The sequence below is a fragment of the Pelodiscus sinensis genome, chromosome 2, assembly GCF_049634645.1.
Source record: "Pelodiscus sinensis isolate JC-2024 chromosome 2, ASM4963464v1, whole genome shotgun sequence".
Taxonomy (NCBI): Eukaryota; Metazoa; Chordata; order Testudines; family Trionychidae; genus Pelodiscus; species Pelodiscus sinensis.
Window position 1 is genome coordinate 22,622,117 of NC_134712.1, and position 26,474 is coordinate 22,648,590.

A 26,474-nucleotide genomic window follows, 5' to 3' on the forward strand; every position below is an offset into this window, starting at 1 on the left:
CTGCCTTTCCCAGCCTGCGGTGAGCGCTGGAACCAGGGTTCCATTAAGTCATCAAGTTTCTTAAAAAAGAAAGAGAGAGAGAGAAAAGTTTGGTCACTGACAGGGAATGAGTGGTCAATGCTGAGCTAATGCTTCCTGTTGCAGCAGGGCAGGGGCTATATATATAACGTGCCTTTCATGTTGGGGGGATGTCAGCAGGCTGCTAGGACACCGGAGCTTTCGCTCACTCCCTTTCTAGCATCCCAGATCCCTGGGGTTTCTCACGCCGACCACAATGAACAAGTTCCTGTGCTGCACGCTTGTGGTAAGTCCCTTCGCAGAGGTAGATTGGATGGCTGGGGCTGCAGTGCCGGCTGAGAGGTCAAGCTGTTCCCGGGCTGTTTTGTTAGTTCTTTATTCTCCTGGTAAACAAGCTTGCTCAGTTGCACCCCAGTGAGCGTTTGTGTAAGATTCAAACGGGATGGAGCTTCCAGCTTCAGGAGAAAAGCGGGTCCTTTTATCCCCTAAGGTATTGGCATCACTTGCTTTGTATTCCCGTTCTTTACTCTCCCCTCTCTGAGCAGGCTAACTTCTCTCCTGTGTTAGCATAAAATACATTAGCTGGAAATGGATCTTTAGCTTTCTTTACAGCGTATTAAGGCTCCACATTTGCCTAATTTTCCTAGTCGAATGTGGGTTATTATTGCAGGAGGGTTGATCAGCATCTCCAGGTCTTGGGAAAACATTCTGACTTTGGGGATGGGAAGGGGAAACCGTGTGACCGCAGAATATATTTTAAAGCACAAACACGTGATGTTTCTCTTGCCTTTCTACACTGCTCAGTTTTGTTTTATATACAAACAGATGAATTAGTAGCAGTGTCCTTTATGTCTGTAGGAAAGGCTGCGGCGGCAGGTCTCATGAAAGCCCCTGCTTTTAATGGGCTGTGGATTTTTTTAATTGCTCTATTCCTGTGGTGGTCTCAGCATTGGAACAAACCTTATAAAATGCTGTTTAATCTGTTTAGCTATTTGGAAGTTAAAATAGCATTAACTCAATTTTAAAAATGTGTACAGACTTCTACTATGTAGTAAATACATGGAATTTGGCTATTATAAAAATGGACTATTATACATTCATATACAGTAACTTTTCTAGAGTGTCTTAGCAAGAATAGTCCCATTAATATCCAGTTAATCTCTGATACAGCTAGAACTTAGTTACACTTATTCTAAAAGTTCACTGACATGTGTATGTATGTAAAACAAATTATATGACTTCCAGTCACTGATGAGTAATACTTGTATATTATTTGGGTAGACTTTCCTGAAAGAGGGTTTTTTTTTAATAAACCCAACTAATTAATAGGGGCTGGAGGAGAAGCAAAAATTATTATGTTCATGGTCAGCAAACTGAAATGTGAGACTACATTTTTTTAATTTACCTCATGGTATAATGCTATTTTTATATAACAGCACAGGAAGTGTGAAAAATCAGCAATAACTTCTTAACAACTTACTTTCCTACATATTCATCATAATGTAATATTATTTCAATAGTTTAATTGAATACATTCCTAGTTGACTGTAGTAAAAAAAGCTAGTACACTAAAGTATCAATTTACTATGAAATTAAATTTTATTCTCATTTTAGAGCAACACTAATATCACAACAAACATATTTTCAGGCACCCAGGAATATGAAAAAATGCCAATGAGCTGAAAAGTTTGTATCCTGTCCCATCTCTTAAATTTGATCTTAGCCCAAATATGACGCCCTTTTCTTGGCTTGCTTCTCTGATCTATCATGTGTAGGCAAGATTCTAGGGTTTGAGAGTTTTGTTTGGGGGAGGGTTGTTTTTTTTTAACTTGTTAAAATAGAACATTGAAGTTACCGGGAGAATATTTGGAAGAAGTTGCTGTAATTTTTCAACAGGATCCATTATTTTAATCTAAGGTAGCAATTTTGATGCTTTCTCATTTATATTTCCCTTCGGTTATGATTCAGCCTCTATATTGAATAGGATTGCTACTAACTGACCATCTTCCTGACCAGACCCAAAGGAAAGCGCTGTGAAAACTCAAAAGTGTGTCTCCGTAAGCAATTTCATCACCCACCATGGCTGTGGTCAGTGGGTCACCAACCAGTAGATTGGGATCTACTGGTAGATCTTGGAGCCTCTGACAGGTGATCCTGACTGGTTTGGTCAGGAAGCTATCAAGCGCTGGCACGTCAGTTGCCCCTTCACCCATCATCATGTTGCTCCTGCCTTCTGCCTTGGCCCTGCCCCCCTGGAAGCCTGCTGTGCAAGGTGTGGGAGGGAGAAGAGGGGGGAGCTGATGTCAGGGTGTCCCTCTCCCCTCCACTATTGTACCCTGTCTCCACACAGAGGGAAAGGGATGGAGGGAGCTTGGCAATGCAAATCTCTGTCACTCTCACACCCTGTGTGTGTCTCCATCATTCTCACAAACACACACTGTCCTTTACTCTCATCTCCAGACCCAACACATAGGCTGTGTCCAGACTCAGGGGTTTTTTCGGGAAAAGTAGCCTTTTTCCGAAAAAACTTCCCCTGCGTCCAGACTCAAGCCGCGTTCTTTCGAAATTAAATCGAAAGAACACGGCTTTTCTTTCGATGGCGGTAAACCTCATTTCACGAGGAAGAACGCCTTCTTTCGAAAGTTCCTCTTTCGAAAGAAGGCGTTCTTCAATGTAAATAGGGCTTCTTCGAAAGAGAGCATCCAGACTCACTGGATGCTTTCTTTCGAAAAAGCAAGCCGCTTTTTCGAAAGTTCAACGTGCAGTCTAGATGCTCTCTTTCGAAAGAGGCTCTTTCGAAAGTATCTTTCGAAAGAGCCTCTTTCGAAAGAGGCTTGCAGTCTAGACATAGCCATAGATGGGTTGTTGTTACTACTTTTACTGCTTGCAAAGTGTGTTATTTTTTAGTTTTGACTGGTCTGTGTGTTTCACAATATTCATTTCTCTCTTACACTTAAATGTAATTCTTTGACTAGTGAGTTCTAAAATGCCTAACCTGTTGTGGTTGGAGTTATTAGCCCTGTGGTAACTGCTGCTCCTGGAAGTAGCTGGCATGTCCCTGCAGCCCCTGAGAAAGACAGAACAGGGGGTCTCCACATGCTGTCCTGGCCTGCAGACACCACTTCTGTAGCTCCCATTGATCAATATCAGGGAGCCTTGGCCAGTAGTAGCTGTGGGCTCAGTGCCTGTAGATGAGGGGCAGCACATGGCACCATGGAGCCATTGCTGTACATGCCACCTGCTTTCAGGAATTGTGCAGGGCCAGAGCAGGAATGTTACACATCAGAAAGATGTTAAAAAGTGGGGAATTGTGTAAATGTGTAACTGCTGAAAAACACAGCAGTTACGCGCTTACCCACACCTGCAGCACAGGAGTCAGCTGCAGCCCATGCACTGCTTCTTCTGATACAGAGGCAGCACCGTGGGGTAGCAGCCAGCTCCCCAGAAGCAAGGAGGGGGCCTGCATGTAGCAATGAACATTAACTGATAAATTCAGGCTTATCAATTAACCATTTGCACAGTTAAACATTCACATCCCTAGTTACAATCCACATCTTACTGATGCCTATATCTGGGTAAGAAGCATTTCTGCAGAAAAGGACCTGGGGATTACAGTGGATTACACTGGATATGAGTCAACAGTGTGCCCTTGTAGCCAAGAAGGCTAATGGCATATTAGGGTGCATTGGAAGAAGCACTTCCAGCTGATCTAGAGAAGTTATTATTCCCCTTTATTCGGCACCAGTGAGGCCACATCTGAAGCATTGTATCCAGTTCTGGGCCCCCCACTAAAGAAAGGATGTGGACACATTGGAGAGGGTCCAGTGGAGGGCAACCAAAATGATTGGAGGGCTGGAGCACATGACCTATGAGGAGAGGCTGAGGGATTTGGGCTTATTTAGTCTACAGAAGAGAAGAATGAGGGAGGATTTGATAGCAGCCTTCAACTTCCTGAAGGGAGGTTCCAAAGAGGATGGAGAGAGGTTGTTCTCAGTATTGATGGATGGCAGAACGAGGAGCAACGGCCTCAAGTTACAGTGGGGGAGATCTAGATTGGATATTAGGGAAAATGATTTCACCAGGAGGGTGGTGAAGTACTGGAATGGGTTACCTAGGGAAGTGGTGGAATCTCCATCCTTGGAGGTTTTTAAGTCCCAGCTTGACAAAGCCGTGACTGGGATGATTTAGTTGGGATTGGCCCTGCTTTGGGCAGGAGGCTGGACTCGATGACCTCCTGAGGTCTCTTCCAGCCCTAGGATTCTGTGATTCTATATCTAGCACCTGCATTCATATTTCCAGGTTCCCAGCCTTGAGCTTTAACCACCAGTCTATTTCGTCTCACAGTAGGGAAAAAATATAAGCGATATATATAAGCAACTCAATAAGGAAGAGATTTCAGTTAATGCAGTTAGGGTCTGACCCTGTGATGAACTGGGAGACCCTGATGATTGATATATGTGCATATACATGTTCTACACCTGTTGTTACAACTGCATTTTTAGGGTATCTTCTGCATTTTTCTAGATGTGGATAATACTGTACTGAATATGTATTCAATATGGAATTTAGGCTGTTGAGAGCTTTCTGGGCCTGCTTCTGCTCCCATTACAATCAGACAAACATCCCAGTAACTCCATAGGTCCCAAATCCTTAATGAGGAAATCCATAATTGAATTTCATTGACTACTTGACTAGTAAATTAACCGATATTTAACATCCTTACTCACATCAGAAAAAAATGTTGTTCTGCCAAAGACAGAATGCCAGGATTAGATGGCCATTCATCTGATCCAGTACATCAGTTCACTAGGTGCAGTTTTGTCTCATTAAACTATTAGTAGCATTAAGGTTCTTTAATGTCATTACATGTGTTTTGTTACTACAGGCCATATTGTGTCACTAAATTTTAAGCAAGACCCTCCCGTTGATTTCAATCAAGAATTCTGTTTGGGAACTGATGGTGTGATTTAGCCCTTTGGTATGCACTTCAGCCAAATACTGTGTTGAAAAACTAAACTGCAGAAATTCTATTTTGTATCCATTACAAACACTGGCAATATTTTTGACAAAGTGAAACTGGATCATAATTTATCAAGTAGGAAAATATGCTTAAGGATGGACTTGGAATTCAACTCAGAAACAGATTTATCTCTTTCAGTGAATTAAACATTCTTCTATGGTCTGCTACCCAAAACCACAAAGCCAAGCCTTATAATAATATTTTCATACTCTGAAAAACTACTTTCCTTACCCTCCCAACAAAGTGATGTAAGGGAACGATGCTTGAAGGATTTTGCTGTATATGCTGCACTTTTGCCATATTTCACTTTTAACAGAGAAAAGCAAGCAGCTATTTGTCTTATATTTGAAGTAAAAGGAAAGGGTGTGTACTACATTTCATGCCCATGCACTTTAATTCTTTTATTAATGCCTCTTCTAAAAAGCTCAAAGAAAAAAAAACCCTGTGTGATGTTGCATTTGGCAGATTCTCTGACTTCTTTGTGCAGACTGATGTAAAGTGTCTGTAAAAAAACAATGTTGCTCTAGGCCCATGTGCTGAGTGGCACTGCCAAAGGATTGCTTTTTAGTTTTGTGTAACTAAGTTTGAATGCTATGTTAATAGACATTAAATATGTTAAATAACAAACCATACATACAGAACTATTTGAAATGTTGTTTAAAAAGTCATCTAAGACAAAGACCTTGGGGGGGCGGGGGGGACACTTGGTTTATCAGCTATTACTAAAAATCATGTCTTGCTTCATTATTTTTCATTACCAATCCAAAGATTATATGAAAGTTTTTATTGATCCCAAATCTTCTTGGAAAAGATCTAAACTCTGTGCATAGTTTAGCACCTCAGCAATACTGGGCTTTTCAGGTCCAATAGTAACTTATCTTCTTGGGACTGGACCTATGATATGACATCAGAAATAAATTTGAATGTCATCAATAAGGGTAATTAGTATTGTTCTTTTTCTTATGCATATGGCATGAGATTTTTTTGGTGTATGTGAATTTTTTTACGAGATCATTTCAGAATTGAATTGTTTTTTAATTGACACTGAAGTTCCGGAACATGAGAGGGAACTTCTGTTGACCTTATTCTGTAGCAAAACACCTGTTGCTCTATATTTGTTCACTGCTGAGTTTGAAGTAATGTTGTAAGGGCTAAGTCCACCAGATATTCAATATCATTGACTTCAGGGGTACTGGAGGGCTATGTCTACACTTGCCAGGTGTCTACACTGCACGCACGTTCTTACGCAAGTAAATGTACAGTCTAGCATCCGAAAACTGGGCTTCTTCCGGAAGAGTTATTCCTCTCCCCATGAGGAATAAGTCCTCTTGCGTAAGAGCTCTTGTGCAAGAGGCCAGTGGAGAAAGGCAACATGAATTTCTTGTGCAAGAAACCCCTGTGGCTAAAATGGCTGTCAGAGCTTTCTTGTGCAAGAGAGCGTCCACACTGCTATAGACGCTCTTGAGCAAAAACACATCTCTTGCGCAAAAGTACATGCCAGTGCAGACACACTCTTGTGGAAGACTTTTTGCACAAGAACTCTTCCGCAAAACAGTTCTTGCGCAAGAAGCTGCCAGTGTAGACGTAGCCAAGGAGTTCAGGCAGCACCCTACAGTATCAGTCCTAAGTTATGTCTTGTTTTTAAGTAGTGCCCTGATTTTCTGTGTAGTAAATATTGGTTCCATTCCTGGAACTAGTTTCCCAGTCTGTGGGAGTCTTTCTGTTGACTTCAGTGGGAGTTGGATGAGGGTCTGGGCCATTCAACCCATGGTTGTGGGTTCCTGGAAGGGATATGTGACACTTTCCTCCAGTCTTCTGGATGGTAGATGGGAAGCACTGACCACTAATGAAGAGAATCCTGTCCAGCACAGCATGGCAGTGACTATGACACGGGCTTTAAATCTGGGCATAGAAATGAGGGAGATTTTGAAAGGATTCTCAAGAACGCAATAAAATACTTGCAAACACTAAGCACAGTGTCTTAGTGGTTTTTCTCTGTTATGTTTTTTCTTTATCACTGGTTTTTCAGAGTCTGCGTCTGGTCCTAGCATTGAATAGCAATTGTTAATGAAAGTGAGAGTAATTTTATGTACAAAGTTCGAAGCTAACTGTTGAATCCATGATTTGTGACCTGACTAGTTATGGGAGAATCCTTGGGCAGTGGCTGAAGGGTCTATTACAGGAATGGATCGGGGAGGTACTGTGACCTGCAATGTGTAGGAGGTCAGACTAGGTGATCATGATGATTCCTTCTGGCCATAAAGTGTTTGAATCTGTGAGTAAGAGATCAACTGGATACCCATTTATTATAGTTTTCTTAACTATTATTTCTGACTCACATAAATGCACAGTTTTTTCCTTTAGTGTAAAACATGCCTGTTTTGGATTTGGTGGTTAAATAGGCATGAGGCATTGTGACCTAGCGCCAAATTCTTCTCTCAGTGAATTTGTACTGAACCCAATAGACTTGCAGTATTTTACCCTTAGTATTTAGAGTGCCATGAAATGAAAAAAAGTCCAAAGTCTAGCTTTAAAAAACAAACAAACAAAAAACTAAAGCTGTTTCATCCAACTAGAAATTTTCCTATAAAAGCCTTTCGATTTCTGTATTGATGCCATCTAAAATCTAAAATGCACTATAATCTTTGCTCATGATAGGAGGTGGTGTTTCTGTTTTTACAAAAATGATTGGGCATATGTAATGTAGTTGAGTTTCCCATCTTTTTCTCTAGTTCTGTGAATGCATTCAAGACACTATTTTTCCATTAACCAGCAGACATCCAAACAAGAGCTTTTCAGTCAGTCAACTTTTTGCATTTTTCAGATAACAAACATATCAAACTTATATCTGGAGGTAAGATAACGGGTAGCATCTTCAGCTAGTGTCAATAGATTCCACTGACATCAGTGGAACTATGCTCCATTTACCCCAACTTATGAGGTTCTGGCTCATCAATATAGTTAATTCAGTATACTGTTTTTTCTGTTTAGGCCACCAGCCCAGCGACTCAGACAGTGCTTTCATTTAGTCTAAAATGCCTGTTTCTTATGAGTGGAAATGGGGTGCTTAATATTTTCTTTCAGCTGTTTCTAGCCACAAGCATTTTACAGTAATAGGAGTTTTGCCTTGCTGAGGAACAAGCTTAATCCCAGTGTGGGTTGGGGAGTGGGAAGTCATGGGCTGTATAAAAACACTGTATAAAAACACCATGCACAACTACAATAGGAATGACCCCAAATCAAGCAGACACAGAAAATGGAAGTTCTTTGGAGAAGAGATTGTCTTTTTGTTTTGTGTTTGAAGTGCACCTGGCAGAAGGGGGTCCTGGTTCATGAGTAGGGCTCCTGAGCACTCTGGTAATATAAATTGAAATAATAATGCTGTATAGTGCCTCTGCACCTATTTCCATAGCACTGCTGAAAATCAGGTAGACACCTAATTGTGGATTCAGGTCCTTAACATGAGGCCTTTACTCTTCTGATCAGAAGCCACAAGTGTTGTATCTTAAGCTGCCTCTTAAGTGTGTTCTATCTTAAGTTGAAGACATTCCTCTGAATAACAGACTTGTCTGCTTCAGTCTGAAGGGGTCATTTTGCTAGGCCTACAGATGTGTGGTAAAGGTTAGTGAGTGGGAATGTATGGATGAATAACACGGCATTGTGTTCAAAACTCGGAGTAGTATCTTCTAGAACAGTGAGATACTAGTTCATTTTATGCCTGTAATGTAACCTAAAGACTTCCAATGAAACAGAATAGCCTGGTACTTTGTATATATGCCTGCAGATCCATCGACAGAGTTCCCGGCCTCTTTGAATTGCTGCCAGAGTGGCGTGGCATGCACTCCACACATCTTTGAGGATGGAGGGCGGGGGGTGCTGACTGTCCCAGCCCCACTCCTTCTACCTAAGATTCTGCCCATTCCAGGGCATAGAGCCACCCTTTTCCCCCCATCTTGCCCCCAGACCATGGTGGCTGTCATTTTGCATATTTGTCATATTGCATTTATATGTCTGCACAAGATGCATATCAAGGAATTGAAGAATTTTGCCTAGTACCTGTGAAATTCTTTGCTTTTAAAAACAAATAAGGAAGCAAACATATTGGCCTATTGAATGGCCTGCTTTTCCTTTTATAGCCACATTTATATTCTTATGGGTGCTGGTCCATCACAGTATTACATGGGCATTTGCTTACTGAGGTAGAGATTTAAATGAGTAGATTCACCAATGCTCAGGTCTATTTGGGTTTTTTACCCCCACCAGAATGGACCTTTGTCATCCCAAAAGCTACATTTATATAAATTCCACTCTGAACCTGTCTCAAACAATTTGCTTATAGTTTTTAATGAGTTGCATGAGATCCTGCAAGATAGCGAGTACCTCTCATCCTCACTATTTCCCTTGCCATCTGACCCTGAGTATGGGAGCTGAGCTCCTTTGAAAAACTGCCCCATCCCCTATCATACAATCTCATACTTGCCTCCCCTATATGGGATTCTGTGGAAATCAGCAACTAGGGACAATGGATCAAATTCTGTTCTTCTTACTTATACATGGGACAAAGGAAATTCTTGGGTGCTGAACCACCCTGTGGAAAATGTGCTTCTGTGTGTACAATGAGAGAATGAATGGTAAGAGCTAGAATTCTACAACTGAAGTAAGAGGTGTATGTGTGAGCGTGTGTTGTTCACCTAACGCTGGCTTCTCATGTGTGCTGAGTACTATCGGAAGCTCACAGCGCTCCATAAACATTTAAATTGCAACATTTGTCTTACAATTGTCATTTTCACTTTTCCCCATTCCACACAGAAGTTTCAGAAATGCTGCTCTAATGTGCTGTGTTTGTCCATGCAAGTGTTTAGGATATTCAGGAGGGTGGTTTCATTCTTGCTAAATGATCTGTCTGACGAAGGGAAAAAAGAACCCTAAAAGGAATCTTGGACTGTTTACAGAATGATGTATGAGATTATCAGGCCTTTTTTCCCCCCTAACTAGAGTAATACAGGTTTACCAAGGGTGGATATGTGACTCATCAATGAAACACCATTCATTTTTAAAAAATGTTCTGCACCCTTTTTTAAATAGCTTCAGTGAATCTGATCAAGACATTTAAGAAAAACAGAGCTATGAACCATCAAGACACATCTGAATTAGAAATAAACACCCATTTGTATCCATGAGCGTGATTAACTATTGGAACAAGGTATGCAGGGAAGGAGTAGATGTGCCTTCTTATCTTCAGATATAGCTTCTGATAACAACTTGATGCCTTTCTGGAAGACTTGTGTAACTTTAGCATCTTTGTGAGCATGATGGCGTCTGATAAGAAAAGGGAAGTGCAGGAATTCAGCAGGGAAATGTCCTGCCACCCATGGGTGCTGGAACAATGTGTATACTGGTGGTGCTGAGAATCATTGAAGCAAAGTGTAAACCCTGTGTCTGATGAAAACTATCTAAAGCCAGGGGGTGCTGCTGCAACCCCATCATCGGCACCTATGCTTCCACGCAAGGGACACCTGTTCCAAATTCCCCAGAGTAAATACACACACACACTACATAGTGGAATAGTACAGTGAATTAGAAAAGGGAAATATTTCATTACTGAGGGATGAATGGAGAAATAAGACAGGGGGAAATATAGAGGGAGTGGTAAAACAGGATTATATCTAACACAAGGACCCATCAGGCCAGTGGTACCACTATATAAAAGGATAGACACTGAGCATGCAGAGGTCAGGATTCCTGAGATGAGGGTATGTCTTCACTGCATGCTAATTTTGAAATAAGCTATTCCAGAATTTACATACAAAAAGCGCATTGAAATAGCGATTAGCTATTTCAGAACAGAGCATCCACACTGATTGGATGCTAACTCACATTTAAGACCACCCGGAACCATTTCAGGCAGGGCATCAGGTCAGCAGTGACTTCCTGGAACTGCTGCCTGAGGCTGAGACACATGCTTAAAGGGACTCCCCTCTACAGTTGTTTCTCAGGTTCTTCTCCTGTTTGCCTACCTCTCTGAGAGAAAGCAAAGCATATTCACTGTGTGCTTTGGTCGCCATGTTGGACGCCACAGCACTCCCATCTATGGAGCTGGAGGTGCCTCTGGTTTATGCATCAGTTTCTGCAGGCTACCCTCCTGGCCCTGCAGGAATGCAACCTCCATCTCCTTGAGGAGACCCTCAGCCTCTGTCTGAGAGCACAGCTCTTCCAGCTGCACGCCACTGTGCACTACTGCTTCTGGCAGCTGGACACCAGTTCCAACTGGTGGGACCGGCTTATGATGGAGTGGTGGGACAACCATCAGTGGCTCCAGAATTTCCACATGAGGAAGAAGACCTTTCAGGAGCTGTGCACCCGATTTGCCACTGCCCTCACACAACGGGATGCCCAGATGAGACCCACCATCCCACTGGAGAAGCAAGTCGCCATAGCTATCTGGAAGCTTGCCACACCAGACAGTTATTGATCCATCGGGATTCAGTTTGGCATGCAGAAGTCGACTGTCGGGGCCCCCATCATGCAGGTATAGCGCTCTTAGGCTGCACTCCTGGGGTGTGTGTGAAGTGCAGGAAAGGGGAACCCTAGAGAAGGGGGGAACCCCATTCCCCTGCCGGGGGGGAGGGGTTGGCTACATACAGGATGGCTCCTGGTGTGGTTAGAGAGGGGATGGGGGGGGGGATGGAAGTCGGAGACCTCCAAAGGGCTCTGGCACCCCTGTGATTCTCTGTTTTGTTTGTTTGTCTCCTTCTGCAGGTGGTGAGGGCCATCAGCACTGTCCTGCTGCACAGGACAGTGCTACCTCGGCGATGTCCTGTGACAAAAAGCATTAGCCCTAGTATTCTGGGCATTCCAGTTTGGGAGATAAAATTCTACACTCCTCAGGCCTCCATGCAATTTCAGTTAGATGCAGTATTCTACACATCTGTCTTAAACTGTTTAGTGTTCCTGTTGGATATTAAACAGCTGTTACATTTTATCCGAGGAGTGGCTGAATGTCAGTGATAGAGTAAATGAAAGGTGCTTTAAAAAAAGCATGCTGCTATTTATTTGATAAACACAATTTATTTGTTAAAATAAATCTAGGAAAGGAACATCCTTTGAATTTTGATCTACTTCGTGATGATAGTGCAATCTACTAGGGTTGGTTTTCTACCACAACATGAATTAAAATTGCTCAAGAGTACAATAATATATTTATCATTTCTGTTGCTCTATAAGGGCGCATCTACACAGCACCATTAGCTCAAAATAAGCTATGCAATTTGTGCTATGCAAATTACGTTGCTTATTTTGATTGTATTTCAAAATAGCTTATTTCGTAATTTGGTGCTGTCCATACAGCGCCAAATTACGAAATAACGCGCTATTCCGAAGTTCCCCTTAACTTACTAGGATGTCAGAATAAGCCGCCTGCTGTTCCGAAATATATTTAGAAATAATGGGCTGCTTCAATAGATGCAAAATAGCTCTGCAGTGTAGATGTATCTTAAGTGTGCATGATGCTTCACAATACGGATAGCTTGTTTCTCCTCTGACTTACATTGATGAAAATCAGGAGCAATTTCCCTGAAATCAGGGGTTCAGATCCACAGTTGGTTCAAACAAGTACAGCTCCTTGTCCTTGGCCGATAGGTGTTAGTGCTAAGTGAGAGGACAATCTGAACCCACACTTCTGTTCCCACAGCATCTCTGGTCTTACAGCCGTATCCTGCAAATCATGGTTTAAGTGATTTGCAGGGTAAGTCCCTTTGTTAGCTAATGAATAGACCCAGGAAAATAGAGAGGTCTGATGTAAAATCATGCTATTTAACTGGTTCGGGTAAATATGGACTTTGTGGTTCCACACTATTTTAATAGTTGTAATATAGAATGCCTGATTTTTTTTCAGATTTTAAATTTTCTATAATAACGTAGCCACTGAAGAGTGGGAAAGTTCATCAATATTTGTATATATTGCTGCAGTACATCTTTTTAAATTAATGTGAAGAGACAGACATAATTAGATAGCACAGACAAAGAAACCTACAGATCTATGTATCTCATAGGACAAAAGAGAACAATATTTTATTTCTCTTTTGGTAGTTCTTGGATATCTCTGTGAAGTGGACAATTCAAGAAACCTCTCCTCCAAAGTACCTCCATTATGATCCAGTAACATCTCGTCAACTGATGTGTGACCTGTGCCCTCCAGGAACCTATGTAAAACAGCACTGTACAGCTGCAAGAAAAACTGAATGTGCACCATGTCCAGATCAATACTATGCAGAGGACTGGAACAGCAACGATGAATGCCAGTACTGCAACACAGTGTGCAAAGAGCTGCAATATGTAAAGCTAGAATGCAACAGTACACAGAACCGCATCTGTGAATGTATCGAAGGGAGATACCTTGATCTAGAATTTTGTTTAAGGCACACAGAATGTCCTCCTGGATTTGGTGTTGTACAGCCAGGTATGTATCTGCTTTCAATATGCAACAGAATTAATTAGAGCTGTACAAAGCATTAAAGGCTTGTGGCACTTAAAGATTAGGAAACAAGCTTGTCCAGATGAAATTACAGGCTACTAAATGGCAAAGCTAATGGAACCTGTTACCATTGTGACGTTGCTTTGGACAGTAGCCAAAGGAACATTTCTCAGGGGAATATTCTGTTCCTACTGAATGTGTAAATTAATGGCAGTACCAAAAGTAGTAAATTGCACTCTAATGAGAAACATGATTGATAGCTTCTTTTAGAGGAACATTATCTGGGATACAGTATTTCTGTTCTGTCATTTTGAAATTTGCTGTTTCAAGCCACTGTGTGTCTTTGACAAATACCAGAAGCATTAAATGATAAGCACCAAGAGCATAATTATAACAATATTAATATAGCACTAGTGTCAGAGCAAAATGTAGTAATAATTAATTATCAGTGTCCTAAATGGGAAGTGCAAGGGAAACCATTATCATCCGAAGACCAGCCAACTACTTCTTTGTCAAACAAGCTGGTAACATGCTACAGTACATGTCTGGGAAGGATAAAGGCTGCAGCAATGTGCTTTCAGCAGAGCATATTCTTCATTTTAGACCAAATGAATTATTCAGACTAATTTCTGGTTTTGAAACAAAATATTTTGTCATTCTGCAAATGAAGTGGCCCAGTCTAGTGCCAATATTTAATGTGCCTAAAAGAAATGGAAGCTGGCATTCTGCTTAACCATGTCCTTCATGCTACTGCATAGATCCATGTAGCATTTAAACTGTGTTATAGGCTCCGATTGTGCAACAGGATTTACCTTCACAGACCTCTGTGCCTGTGTGGAATCCCACTGAAATTTGGGAATAGAGATCCTTTCAGGTAAAATCTATGCAATTCTGGACATAAGGATCCATGCAGGTTTGGGGCCATAGTTAGTATCACTGTTAACTTTGAAACGCCTTTGAAACAAATGATTATGAATAGGAATTTCAAAAGTAGTTAGTGCTGGCCTCTCTCTCCTTCTTCTGAAGCTGGTGACAGTTATATTATTGACGTCAGTGGGAGTAGAGGTAGGCCACCAGTGAGTATATTTGAACGTGGTGAGTGGTGGATCCCAAGTGTGAATATTGAGGTCAATATGGATTTGGTATAAAAATCAAGCTTTCCAGTCTGAATAATTATTTTGAAGTCTGTATCAATTGAGTGTTCCACCTGAACAAAGGTGTGCAAGTATGCTGTGTGCTTGTGGAGGATGTAAAGGGTTTTATATGTTACCAGCAATATATGCATATTTGCACTTTTTATGCAACAGAACAGGGGAGCTAAAAAGTTATTGTGGAAGCATTCTGGTGCTGTCCACATCTGATCTGACTAATATGGCTATACTATGCATACCAGCTTAAACAGCTGTCTAATCCTGTGGTGTCCAACCAGTTCTGAAGCATTCTTCACTATAGTGGCGACTGCTATAGTGAACTAGCCACACTCAACTAGCCAACTAGCCACATTGTTCAAGCCAACTAGCCACACTCAACCGGCCAAATAGCCACATGTGGCTAATGGCTAGCATGTTAGACACCACAGGAATCCATGAGTCAAATAATTTGTCCTTTATTAAAACAAAGAACTGTTTCTGATAGTAGCAGTAGCAGATTCACATGGCTATGAAGTAACCATTTTTTCCCATAGAATGGATTTCTTTCTTCAATGTACCTTGCAAGTCTGCTTCCTGTGAGTCACTATTGGAGGATTTAGACTGCCTAAATCCTTCAAAGTTGCATCTTCCAACTTCATATGTGGTCAGCCTTATGCTATGCTTTAATTGACCTCAGATCTACAACGCTTCTTGTAAAAGTGTTTCTTCTGTTCCTTGGACATAATCCTATCATTGCTGTTCTCCTCTTCTCAACTGGTGCAAGACTGCAACTTGCCAGGATTATCTAAGAATCTTCTTGTTTGTGACACAATTGAACCAACAGCTGTTAAGAATATGCCATAATTTTTTATACTGAAAACTATTTAGTTTCCTCCCCTTAGTTGTTTTAACTGCTAGGTTTCTGCTCCATACAACAATTCTCATCACTACTGCACTGAACACGGGCATCCTACTGCCCAAACAGAGGCCTTTAATGATGCTCCAATGCCATTGATGAAAGAATGATCCAATGTGTAACTTCTTTATCTTTTGAACCTCCTGTATTAACCAACTACCTAAACGGACAAGACTTTTCACTCATTCAGTCTATTGCTATGTACATACAGCATCAGCAGCTCATTTGTTTCTATTTTATAGGAGGAATGTATAGCTTTGGTTTGTCACCATTCATCTTAAATCCCATAGATTCTGCAGTTCGTCGAAGTTCTTCCAGCAGTAGCTGTAGTTGGTCAGTAATCACTCTAACAGGGGCAGATGACAATGTTGTGGGGCCCGGGGCAGCACAATTTCGCAGGCCCCTCCCCCCGCTTTGACACGGCATATGCACGGGGCTTCTTGAAGCACGGGGACCGGGGCGGCCGCCCCACACGCCCTGCCCTATATCCGCCCCTGCTAACTAAGGCAATATCATCTGCGGACTCAAGACCCTCTAAAGATGAATCTTTTAAGTTTCACACCTTCTATTTTGGCTTCAAGCAATCTTTGTCATCATATTGTCTATTAGAACACTAAATAAAACAGATGAGAGACTGCACCCCTGGAGAATACCTGATTCTTCTGAAAACCAGTCTGAAATATAACCATTGATGCTCATACAGCTAAATGTACAGTGATGCAATACCGCTACTAGGCTCACTAACTCCTCAGGCACTCCCTTCTGGTATAGCAGTATTCACAGTGCTGATCGATGCACTGGATCAACGGCAGCTACAAAGTCTAGAAATCAGATGTTAACTTCCTTTGGTCGAACTAGTCATTTTCAATTACATTGCACAAAAGGTACATAGCATGGACTGTAGATTGACCTGTACAGAAACCATACTAGTTGAGTGAGGCAGCCACTTTTCCAATCTTTTGGAATGTGACCAGTCTCTCACACTTAAGATAACTCTGAAGCCAATCAGCTAAATGCTGGCTGCTGCTCATTAACAGCTCTGATGAAGTTTTGTCAAGATCAGATGCTTTATCATTTTCTGACAGTTTGGAGGATGTGATGCTTATGGTCGGTGTCAACAGCCTGTTTTCTACAGGGCTCATGTTTTTCAGGAAACTGTAAGTTACACCTTTTGATTAAGTTGTAGGTTAGTTTAGATCTGTTCATTAATTCACAATAATGTTCACACCAATGCTTAAGTTATGCATCATGGTCATGGCAGAATTCTCCATTTCTTCTTAACTTAAGGAAGCTGTGAGAATGGATGTCCAAAGTGTCAAAAGAGCCAAAGTGTACACATTTCTGGTCATGTCTTTTAGAGGCTTCCTCAATGCCCTGTCCAGCATTGATTAAAATCACTTTGACAGGTCCTCTTGACTACTCATTCCAGATGTTTCTTTTTTTCTATTGCCCATTTTCTTCTCTTTTCACTGACTCACCTCTTACTTTTCAGTGTGTTCATTCTGCAATGCACGTCTTTTTCTCCTATAATTTGATGGCATCATGTGTAATCCAGCATTGTTTTTTCATTCTTTTTGGTCCCAGTTGTTCTTCAGCAGTCTCTGTGATAAAATCCTGAAATAAATAATCCCATTCTTCCTTCACAGAACACAGCTGGTAATCCAATAAACAATATTTGTTGGAAATCATTACCACATAGCTATTAACAATTGCTTCAACATAAAACTATCAATATTGAAGCATTTCAATAGAATACTTATATGTCTATGACACTTTAATAAACAGAACATCATTGTTGCTGTTAGGAGCACCTTCAATACTCCTAAATAAACATATATCCCAGAGGAGTTGAGTCAAAAGTTTCTGAACTACAATGTAATCCAAGGATTTATTTTCACCCAGTGGATATAAAATGTATACATATGGAATTTTTGTGCTGAAACCAGATACTATTAAAATAATTCAATATTTTGACAGTATTTGATAAAATAATATGGATGAATAATAAAGATTAAGGCACAGGACTGGGGGGCAGAAGATATTGGTCATAATCCAACTCTGCTACAGGTTTCCTGTATGATCTTTGGGCAAATCATCCAGCCTCTCTGCTTCATTTCCCTAGTTTGAAAACAGGGTTAATAATAGTCACTTCTTATACAATATGTTCTTTGACTTATAAAGCTAATGTTTGTCAAGGACTTTGTGGTCCTTGGATGGAAAATGTTACAGAAATATGCAGATACAAACTTGAGATTGGTAACTGCCTAGAGAAGAGAACGAAGAGGAGGAGACACAGGACAATAAAAGAATGCCTCAGAAGTTTTTTTCAACTGTAATCTCTAAACTTGCGAACTGCTTTCCTAGTTATGCACATACAGAAAGAGGAAAGCGAGCGCCAGCTGAAACTTTATAGCTACTCTATTTGTTGGTACTCAGATTGCAAAAGCATTGCTAGTTAAGAAGTTTGATGTCATAGTTTTTACAGCTAGGCTAAAAGCAAGGCTCAAGAGGCCTGAAACAAAATGCCATTTGGAAGACCCACAAAAGGACCCCGGGTTATGTGGGAAGCCTGCTTATTGTATCCATCAAAGGATAATAAAATAATGGCTAACAACCCTGAAGTCATCAATTCAAGACTAAGCCAAAAGTGTTAGGCTTCTAGAAGAAAGCAAATGATCTTATCACATATCAGAGATGGGTTCCTAAATGATAGCAGAGTGCATCTACAAAACAGCAAGAAGGCCTCAAACAAGAAATAAGAAAATGTCTTGCCAGAGATACAGACCCTAGCAAGACAATTACTTTTATAATCCTCAGTTTTTAAGACAAGACAATTGCTAGAAAATGTAAAGACAGGGAACTGATTTTTGTTTCCAGTTACCTCTGTGTGACATCCCTGAATACAATATCTTTGCACTGATGTAAATGAGAGCGGAGTATGGCCTTAGTCTATCAATCACATGTGGAACAATGTGGTCCAGGCCAGGGACACAGCTTAGAGAATTGGAATCCGACTTCTGTTCCCAGTTGCCACTGCCTCAGTGTAACTTTGGTCAAATCACTTAACCTCTTTGCTCCTCTTTTTCCATATCTGTCACTACTGATAAAGGACAATTAACCAGCTTTATAAAGTGCTTTTGGATCCATGGAAGTAAAGCACTGTAAAATTAAGTATATTTTTCTTCCTTCATTTTAGTCTTGGCACTCAGGCTATGAGGCATACATTGGTGGCCACTATAAATCTTTCATTGGCAAGGGAATAAAAGCACCATGTGGGCCAAATATTAGGTAGGCTACACCATCAAAGTATATTTATTCTGGGAAGTGATCCTACTGTCAGATTTTTAGACACTGTTAAATTAGCAGTCATCCAAGAGAGCTCATTGCACATGATTTGTTTCTTTTGGATACCAAAGGGCCTCACCCTTCTCTGGAATGGTTCCTATATTTGTATTATAGTACATAGCCTCTTTGTCCTACAAAATTGATTCTGGCAACTGGAAATTTCTTATTTTAATATATTTTGTAAACTGATCAAATTGTTTCTCACACTGGTGCTCTCTGTCCTGTTTAGTTCTTGTAATTTGGTATTTTGTAGTTTTAATAACATATGCTTCTAACTTTTGAAACTCATTTTAACTAGAAAGTGAGTTCCTTTGAAGGACTGACAAGGAACTAGAGCAGGGCCAAAATTAGAACCTCAAATCAAAGTACCTTATAATTGCAAAGAAGAATAGGAATTTTACCTGTCAACATAAATCAGCCATGGTAACTTGATTCTAAATCAGATCAAAAATACATGGAGCATGTGTTTTGGTTTGGGTCTGAATGCAACTGAAATCCCACAATAACATCTATTCTTAAGAGATTTCACACCCAAATGACAGAAATTACATGAGATCACCTGATCACACAAAGTTTCACCATTTTTCAGGAACAGTCTTTGGATCTAATTCTGCCATATCCCAACCAAACCTTAGCCAATTTCTGCACTATGGTGCCCAATAATGTGACAGATTTCTTAGGATAAATCCACTTGGGAGTTAATTCAGATCAAAGCCACTTTAGCTCTCACTCTGCACTTACTATTCCGCTCACGAGGGTGGGAGATTGTGGACACTGGGGGACTGTCAATGGCAGCACAAATTCTCAGTGAGGAAGGCTGGAAAGCAGTGGAAAGGTGCCATTCTGTGACTCTGCTGAGTTTCCAGATCATCTACCCTACTCTTTTCCCATTGAGAAGAAGCTGCAGAAGAAACTCAGCAATCTACTAGAGTTTCCATGTACTGTGTCCGCTTCCCCCCACCTCTGCAGGTATTTCTGAGAATGAGGACAATATGGCTCCATTTCCCAAAATATGGAGATGCTGATCTCTTTTGGAGGGAACAACCTGAACACTAGCCCCCCCTCCTACCCCCAGCATATCTATGGTAGGGGGAGTTGACCAGCAAATCTCTTAGCAATGGTAATTGGTGCCTGAACATCTAAAATGTGCAGATCTCTGACAATTGGACTTTTCATATTGTTTACAGCAGCAGTCATTGCATAATATTAGCAGATTAAAAAGCCAAACCTGCATGTAGCCTTCTGTGGTGCATTGTTCTGTCACTATCCTTTTGAGGGACTGCTATAGAAAAAGTATTTTCTTTTTAATTAATTGTATAGAGTCACTTGAGAAGTTCAGATATGAACAAGGAGAAATCTTGCTTTCCTATACATATGTTTACTCATTATCTAGAGAAAACAGAAGTTGGGTGTTTGCATATATATAAATATACCCTCAGCTACTTGGAAACTCAGAGGTTCATATCCTTTTGTTTCTAAGGGAGTCTTAGAAAGGTACAGTTGTAGCAATGTGCTTATTTTAATACAAACCTGTGTGCACTAAGCTTTTAACAGCAAGTACTCTTTAAAATACACTAACTAGATGGAGGAATTTCAATATGTGTGTCTATATATACCCCAATTCCAGCAAAGAACTGAATCATAGACTCAGAGGCTTTAAGGACAGAAGGGACCATGTCTTTAAATGCATCCTTATTTAATTAAATATTTATTCATGTGTTTGACTTTGAGCACATACTTAAGTCCCATTGGTTTCAAGAAGACTTAAGCATGTACTTAAAGATAAGAGCATGTTTATATGCTTTGCTGAAATGGGGTTATATGGTTTGAGCTTTGATTTGGGTCAGGATTTTCATTTAATAAATTATTTTCAGTAGCTGCTTGGCTTAAGTTTCATGCATTGATTTTCTCCATCTCAGTCAGTGTGGTATGATAATGTTCCATATTCTGTTCTTTAACTGTGATGCAATAAATATTTTCTTTATAAAAGCAGTTAGTCAAACACTTCTATATATTTCCCTGATCATGCATATTTATTAGATTTTAGGCACATATAGCATAATATAATCAATCCAAGAAAGAGGAGTCAATATATAATTTTGAATTTACTATGTTACTGAACAACAACTTACTTTTAAAGGCTTTGAAAACTCATTTAGTTTATGGAATGGTATAATTTATATAACTTTGGATTTTCATACTTGATAGATTAAAAATACATATTGGAGAAACTTCCATAAATGTACATATATAAAGAAGGGGAGGAAAGTGGTAATGGATGAATGGTTTTAATTTAAAGGCCAGTTTAAAGACTACTGTATTTAAATTATATTACAGAATACACAGAGAAAGAAGAACCTGATGCAAAAGATTTAAAAAAATGGGCTGAAAATTCTACTCAGTTACAAGCTGAGTAATTTATTTTAGTGTTTTTTTGTTCAGATGTAACAGAGCAGAATGTTAACCAATGTTGTGTGCCAGTTAATTGAGTCTCCAAAAAAAATCTATATAAAGGAAAGCTGAAGGTCAGACACCTTTTGTAAACATTTGAATAGAGTCAAGTTAACTGATTTTAATTTACCAATGTATGCAGGAATGAGAAGACAGTGTGTTTAAAACGATTATTTAAAATACTTCTTAGCATCAGCATCTAAATTTGAGAGGAAAAAGTTTCAAAACTATACAACTATCTTCCAAGTGAATGAAAAAACATGAAAATCTAAAGTTATCATTTAGTTTTTGCTATTTTCTTCAACGGTGCACAAAAACTCACAATACGAATGTTTTGTAAATGTGGTGGGTTTTGTTTTTTCTAAAGGCACCCCTGAGAGTGACACCATTTGCAAGAGATGTCCAGAAGGATTTTTCTCAGATGAAACTTCATCCAAAGCAACCTGCCAAAAACACACAAACTGCAGTGCACTGGGTCATACAATAGTACTGAAAGGCAATGCGCTACGTAACAATATGTGCCATGAAAACACAGACATGTCAGCTCAAAAATGCGGAATAGGTATGTATAATTTCAGAGTGTAGTATAAGAGTACCTACAAGCATTCTTAAAATGGGATTATCAATCGCTATGGTAAAAATTATTAAAACTGTTAGGGTATGTCTACACTAGCCACCCTAGTTCGAACTAGGGTGGCTAATGTAGTCATTCGAACTTGCAAATGAAGCCCGGGATTAAAATATCCTGGGCTTTATTTGCATGTTCCCGGGCACCGCCATTTTTAAATGCCCAGTAATTCGGACTCCCTGCCCGCGGCTACACGCGGCACGGGCTAGGTAGTTCGAACTAAAGCCCCTAATTCAGACTACTGTTACTCCTCATTGCAGGAGGAGTAACAGTAGTCCGAATTAGGGGCTTTAGTTCGAACTATCTAGCCCATGCTGCGTGTAGCTGCGGGCAGGGAGTCCGAACTACCAGGCATTTAAAAATGGCGGTGCCTGGGAACATGCAAATAAAGCCCAGGATATTTTAATCGCGGGCTTCATTTGCAAGTTCGAATGACTACATTAGCCACCCTAGTTCAAACTAGGGTGGCTAGTATAGACATACCCTTAGGTGTTCACATACTACGGTGATGGGCAAACTCCAGTTACTGTTGACAGGATGATATAGGAGTAAGAAGCAAACAGTGCTATGAAATAAAGACCAGTCCCTTATCTTGCTCTATATTTTAGAAATGTGCATCTATCTGTGAATCCATTAGTTCAAGAACTTCTCCTAAACAGTAAGAACTAGGACTATCAAATTTGGTATGCAGCTTCCTTTTATAATTTAAAGCAAGGTCAGGGTTTGGTTGTTCCAAGACAATGGGATGTGCCTGGAATTTGATTGTTTCTCATAAAATGGAAAGGGAGTGGTCTGGTAGGAGGGAGTTATACTGTAGAATGACCCTAAGAGGTGCAAAGGGCCAGAGATGGGGATCCTGACTCTATAAACCCATTGGGTTAGCAGGGGGCAAGGATGGAGAAAGGGCCAGCAACCGACTATATATTTCAGAGAATTTGTCATGTACTCCTCCCTTGGCTGTGGACAGGCACTTCTCATCTTGACCCAAGCTTCTGCATTGAGAGAGGGCTGAGGTTGTCCTCTCTCCTGGGGCAGACTGCATACTGAACCCTTCACCCTCAGTTCCACCCCAGAATAATGATTTAAATGAAGAAAAACAAAACTTATTTGAGTTAAGGACCTGAGCAACGTCAGGTAAATCTTCTTTTAGACATACTTTTAAAATAGTTTTTTCTTATAATCCTGGGCCCTCTATGTTTTGTAAGGTCCAAACAATTTTAGAAGAATTTAGATACCTGTTACGATCATCCTCATTTACCTCATCAAAGCAATTCCCTATCACTGCAGGAGCCTTGGGTATTGGTGCTCCCTGGTCCCTTCTGTTCTGTGCTTGTGACATACAATAGCTTAGTCTCTTGAAAGCTGTAATTGTAATCTCTCTAAATCACTGGGCTCAGTGCAGAAGTAACTAAGGGTATGTCTACACTACCCCGCTAGTTCGAACTAGCGGGGTAATGTAGGCATACCACACTTGCAAATGAAGCCCGGGATTTGAATTTCCCGGGCTTCATTTGCATAAGCGGGGAGCCGCCATTTTTAAATCCCCGCTGGTTCGAACCCCGTGTAGCGCGGCTACACGGGGCTCGAACTAGGTAGTTCGGACTAGGTTCCTATTCCGAACTACCGTTACTCCTCATGGAACGAGGTGTACCGGTAGTTCGGAATAGGAACCTAGTCCGAACTACCTAGTTCGAGCCCCGTGTAGCCGCGCTACACGGGGTTCGAACCAGCGGGGATTTAAAAATGGCGGCTCCCCGCTTATGCAAATGAAGCCCGGGAAATTCAAATCCCGGGCTTCATTTGCAAGTGCGGTATGCCTACATTACCCTCCTAGTTCGAACTAGGAGGGTAGTGTAGACATACCCTGAGTGGGGATTAGTGCCCTCTGATGTGCAGGAAGAGAGAAGAGATAATATGCTGGACCCTTCTATCCTTAAACTCCATGATATAATTTATCTTTTTTTCTTTTATTTGTTTTTAGATGTAACTCTGTGTGAAGAAGCACTTTTCAGGTTTGCAGTTCCTGAAAAAATCACCCCTAACTGGCTGAACGTACTAACAGATGGTTTGCCTGGGACAAAGATTAATGCAGAACATATAGAAAGGATTATACAAAAACATAGTCCTCAAGAACAGATGTTCCAACTGTTGAAATTATGGAAGCAGCAAAACAAAGAACAGGATATATTCAAGAAAATCGTTCAAGGTAATTCAGACAGAATAGCAAGCACAATAAAAGTAACTTTTTAAATATCACTTTTGTAACTTCCTGAGGCCAAATTCTGCCCTGGTTTGTGGGCACACTAATCACACTGATGTCAACAAGAACTGTGTGAGTGTGACTGTATGCAGAATGTAAACCTTTATGTTCAAATTCTGCCCAGACTCACAGTTTATGACCCCCTTTGAGTAATTTACATGGAGTGTAAATCAAGGCCCTTTTGGGACAATAAGAGGAGAAAATATTGTGATACTCAGGGTCCATTTTGCCCTATTTTACAATAGAGAAAGAACTATAGAAGTCAGTGGAAGCTGGGTGTGTACATACAGATCAAGGGAAATTCAGACTCAAGGTATATGATATAAATAGGGGCCTACGAAATTCTCAGCTGTGAAAAACGTGACATGGACAATGAAATCTGGTCTCCGCTGTGAAATCTTTGGGTACTTTTACCTTATACTATACAGATTTCACAGGGAACACCAATATTTCTCAAACTGAGGGTCCCAACTCAGCCACCCAGAAGAGATTCAGATGCTGTCTAGCTGATAGCAAAGCACCCAATGTTCAAAGCCAGCAGCCTGTGTTTCTACTGGGAATGTGCATCTGCACATGCCTCAGTGCATTTAACAAAATTCATTTCACACATGGATAGAAAAAATTAGAGGGAACAGTGCTGGGTACATGTCCTTTTCTGATTTTGGAGTTTGTTTTAAGCCATTATAAAATAGTAATAAATCATATTAATGTTCCTCCTTGCTTTTTGTTTTGTGTAGATATTAATCTGTGTGAAATTAGTGTCTTAAAACATATTGGCCGAGCTAATCTAAGCTTTGAAAACCTCAACATTCTGATGATGAGTTTACCAGGAAAGAAAGTAGGAAAAGAAGATGTTCAGCGCACTGTGAAACTATGCAAACCTACAGAACAAATTCTAAAGCTTCTCAACCTGTGGCGAATAAAAAACGCAGATCAAGACACAATGAAGGCCCTAACGCATGGGCTGAAGCAGCTGAAAACATACCACTTTCCTAAAAAAACTCTCCAAAGTCTGAAGAAGATGGTCAAGTTTCTTCACAGTTTTACAATGTACCAATTATACCAAAAACTCTTCTTTGAAATATTAGGGAACCAAGTACAATCAGTATAAAAAAGATACATCTAATTCAATATATTTTTCCATTCATTTTCCACTATTTCCCCCTAATTACTGTTAGCAGTAATTAATCTAAAATATTGTCCCCTTAATATTGTACCTGACTATTTATATAAAAGTATGACTGGAATGACTCTAAGCTCTCAGCAGTGTTCTTAGAGTTTGTTTGTTTGAATTATAAAGTGACATCTGTAAAAGCTAATCATTTGATGACATTTAGATCCTGATCTGTATCCTTTGGCATCAGAAATTCAAAAGTATCTCTGAAGTCATTGGATGAGCAAAGGAATGTTGAACGTAGCCTAATACAGTATTTACTATTTATATTCACTGAGATAAAGGTTTTTGTTGTACATATTTATTAACTTAAGTGGAAATTATATGAGACTTAAATTTAGAAAGAGAAAAGAAATACAAACTATATTTTCAAAAGAGATTAATATGATCAAGTATATTTTTAAGCCGAAATTATGGTAGTATTTCTTAAGAGATCCTACCTTCTTTACTTTGTGGCTATTTTTTTCAATTGTTACTTAGTTTTACATGTATAAGTTGTATCTTTTGGCAGAAGCTGTTTAATTTATCCAAAGATTTTAACTCAAATAGTATGAGAAATATACTCTAAATGACCTGAATATTTAAATATTCTGTGAGAAAATGAATGTACCATATTTAAAAACTGGATGTTCAGATATGATTCTAGGATCTTATTCTATAAAAACAATTAATATATTCAGCTTACCTTTTGTCTGTTTATTTGGTATTTCTCATCTGAAATGGACGAACCTGACATAGATGTTTTCCTGTAGATTTTGCTCACTGGTTTGAAGTCATAGGGTGTGTTTCACCAATGACCTATATCTTGTGTAGTCACTAACACCTGAACAACGTGAATGCAAAGAGCTTAGATAACACGAGTATTCTGACCTGGTAGCATTATGCACTCACTACACAGGGGTCAATGACTGTATAACGTATGAGGCAGTGGAGAATCAGGTTCATGGTGACACATGTAGGTACCAGTTCATTGAAGCCTGATTTCAGTTTGGCGCATAGCCATCATAACCTTTCAACATACCACAGATTGCCCTAGTGCTATAAAGAGCCCTTGTGCTA

General features: G+C 40.1%; 1 protein-coding gene across 1 annotated transcript; it reads left to right on the forward strand.

Moving 5' to 3' along the window:
* Positions 1-26,136, forward strand: TNFRSF11B (TNF receptor superfamily member 11b). Its single transcript, XM_006130778.4, has 5 exons — positions 1-304; positions 13,127-13,496; positions 21,721-21,915; positions 23,963-24,187; positions 24,979-26,136. Exons 1-5 carry the CDS (start codon positions 275-277, stop codon positions 25,350-25,352), a joined length of 1,194 nt encoding a protein of 397 aa, XP_006130840.1. The 5' UTR covers positions 1-274; the 3' UTR covers positions 25,353-26,136.
* The last annotated feature ends 338 nt before the right edge of the window (positions 26,137-26,474 follow it).

What these genes read in the sequence shown, in the direction of transcription:
- TNFRSF11B (XM_006130778.4), top strand. Translation starts at nt 275, where the DNA reads ATGAACAAGTTCCTGTGCTGCACGCTTGTG. An exon ending in TCCTGTGCTGCACGCTTGTG is followed by an intron (nt 305 to 13,126) that starts GTAAGTCCCTTC and finishes CTCTTTTGGTAG; the next exon opens with TTCTTGGATATCTCTGTGAA. An exon ending in ATTCAAGAAAATCGTTCAAG is followed by an intron (nt 24,188 to 24,978) that starts GTAATTCAGACA and finishes TGTTTTGTGTAG; the next exon opens with ATATTAATCTGTGTGAAATT.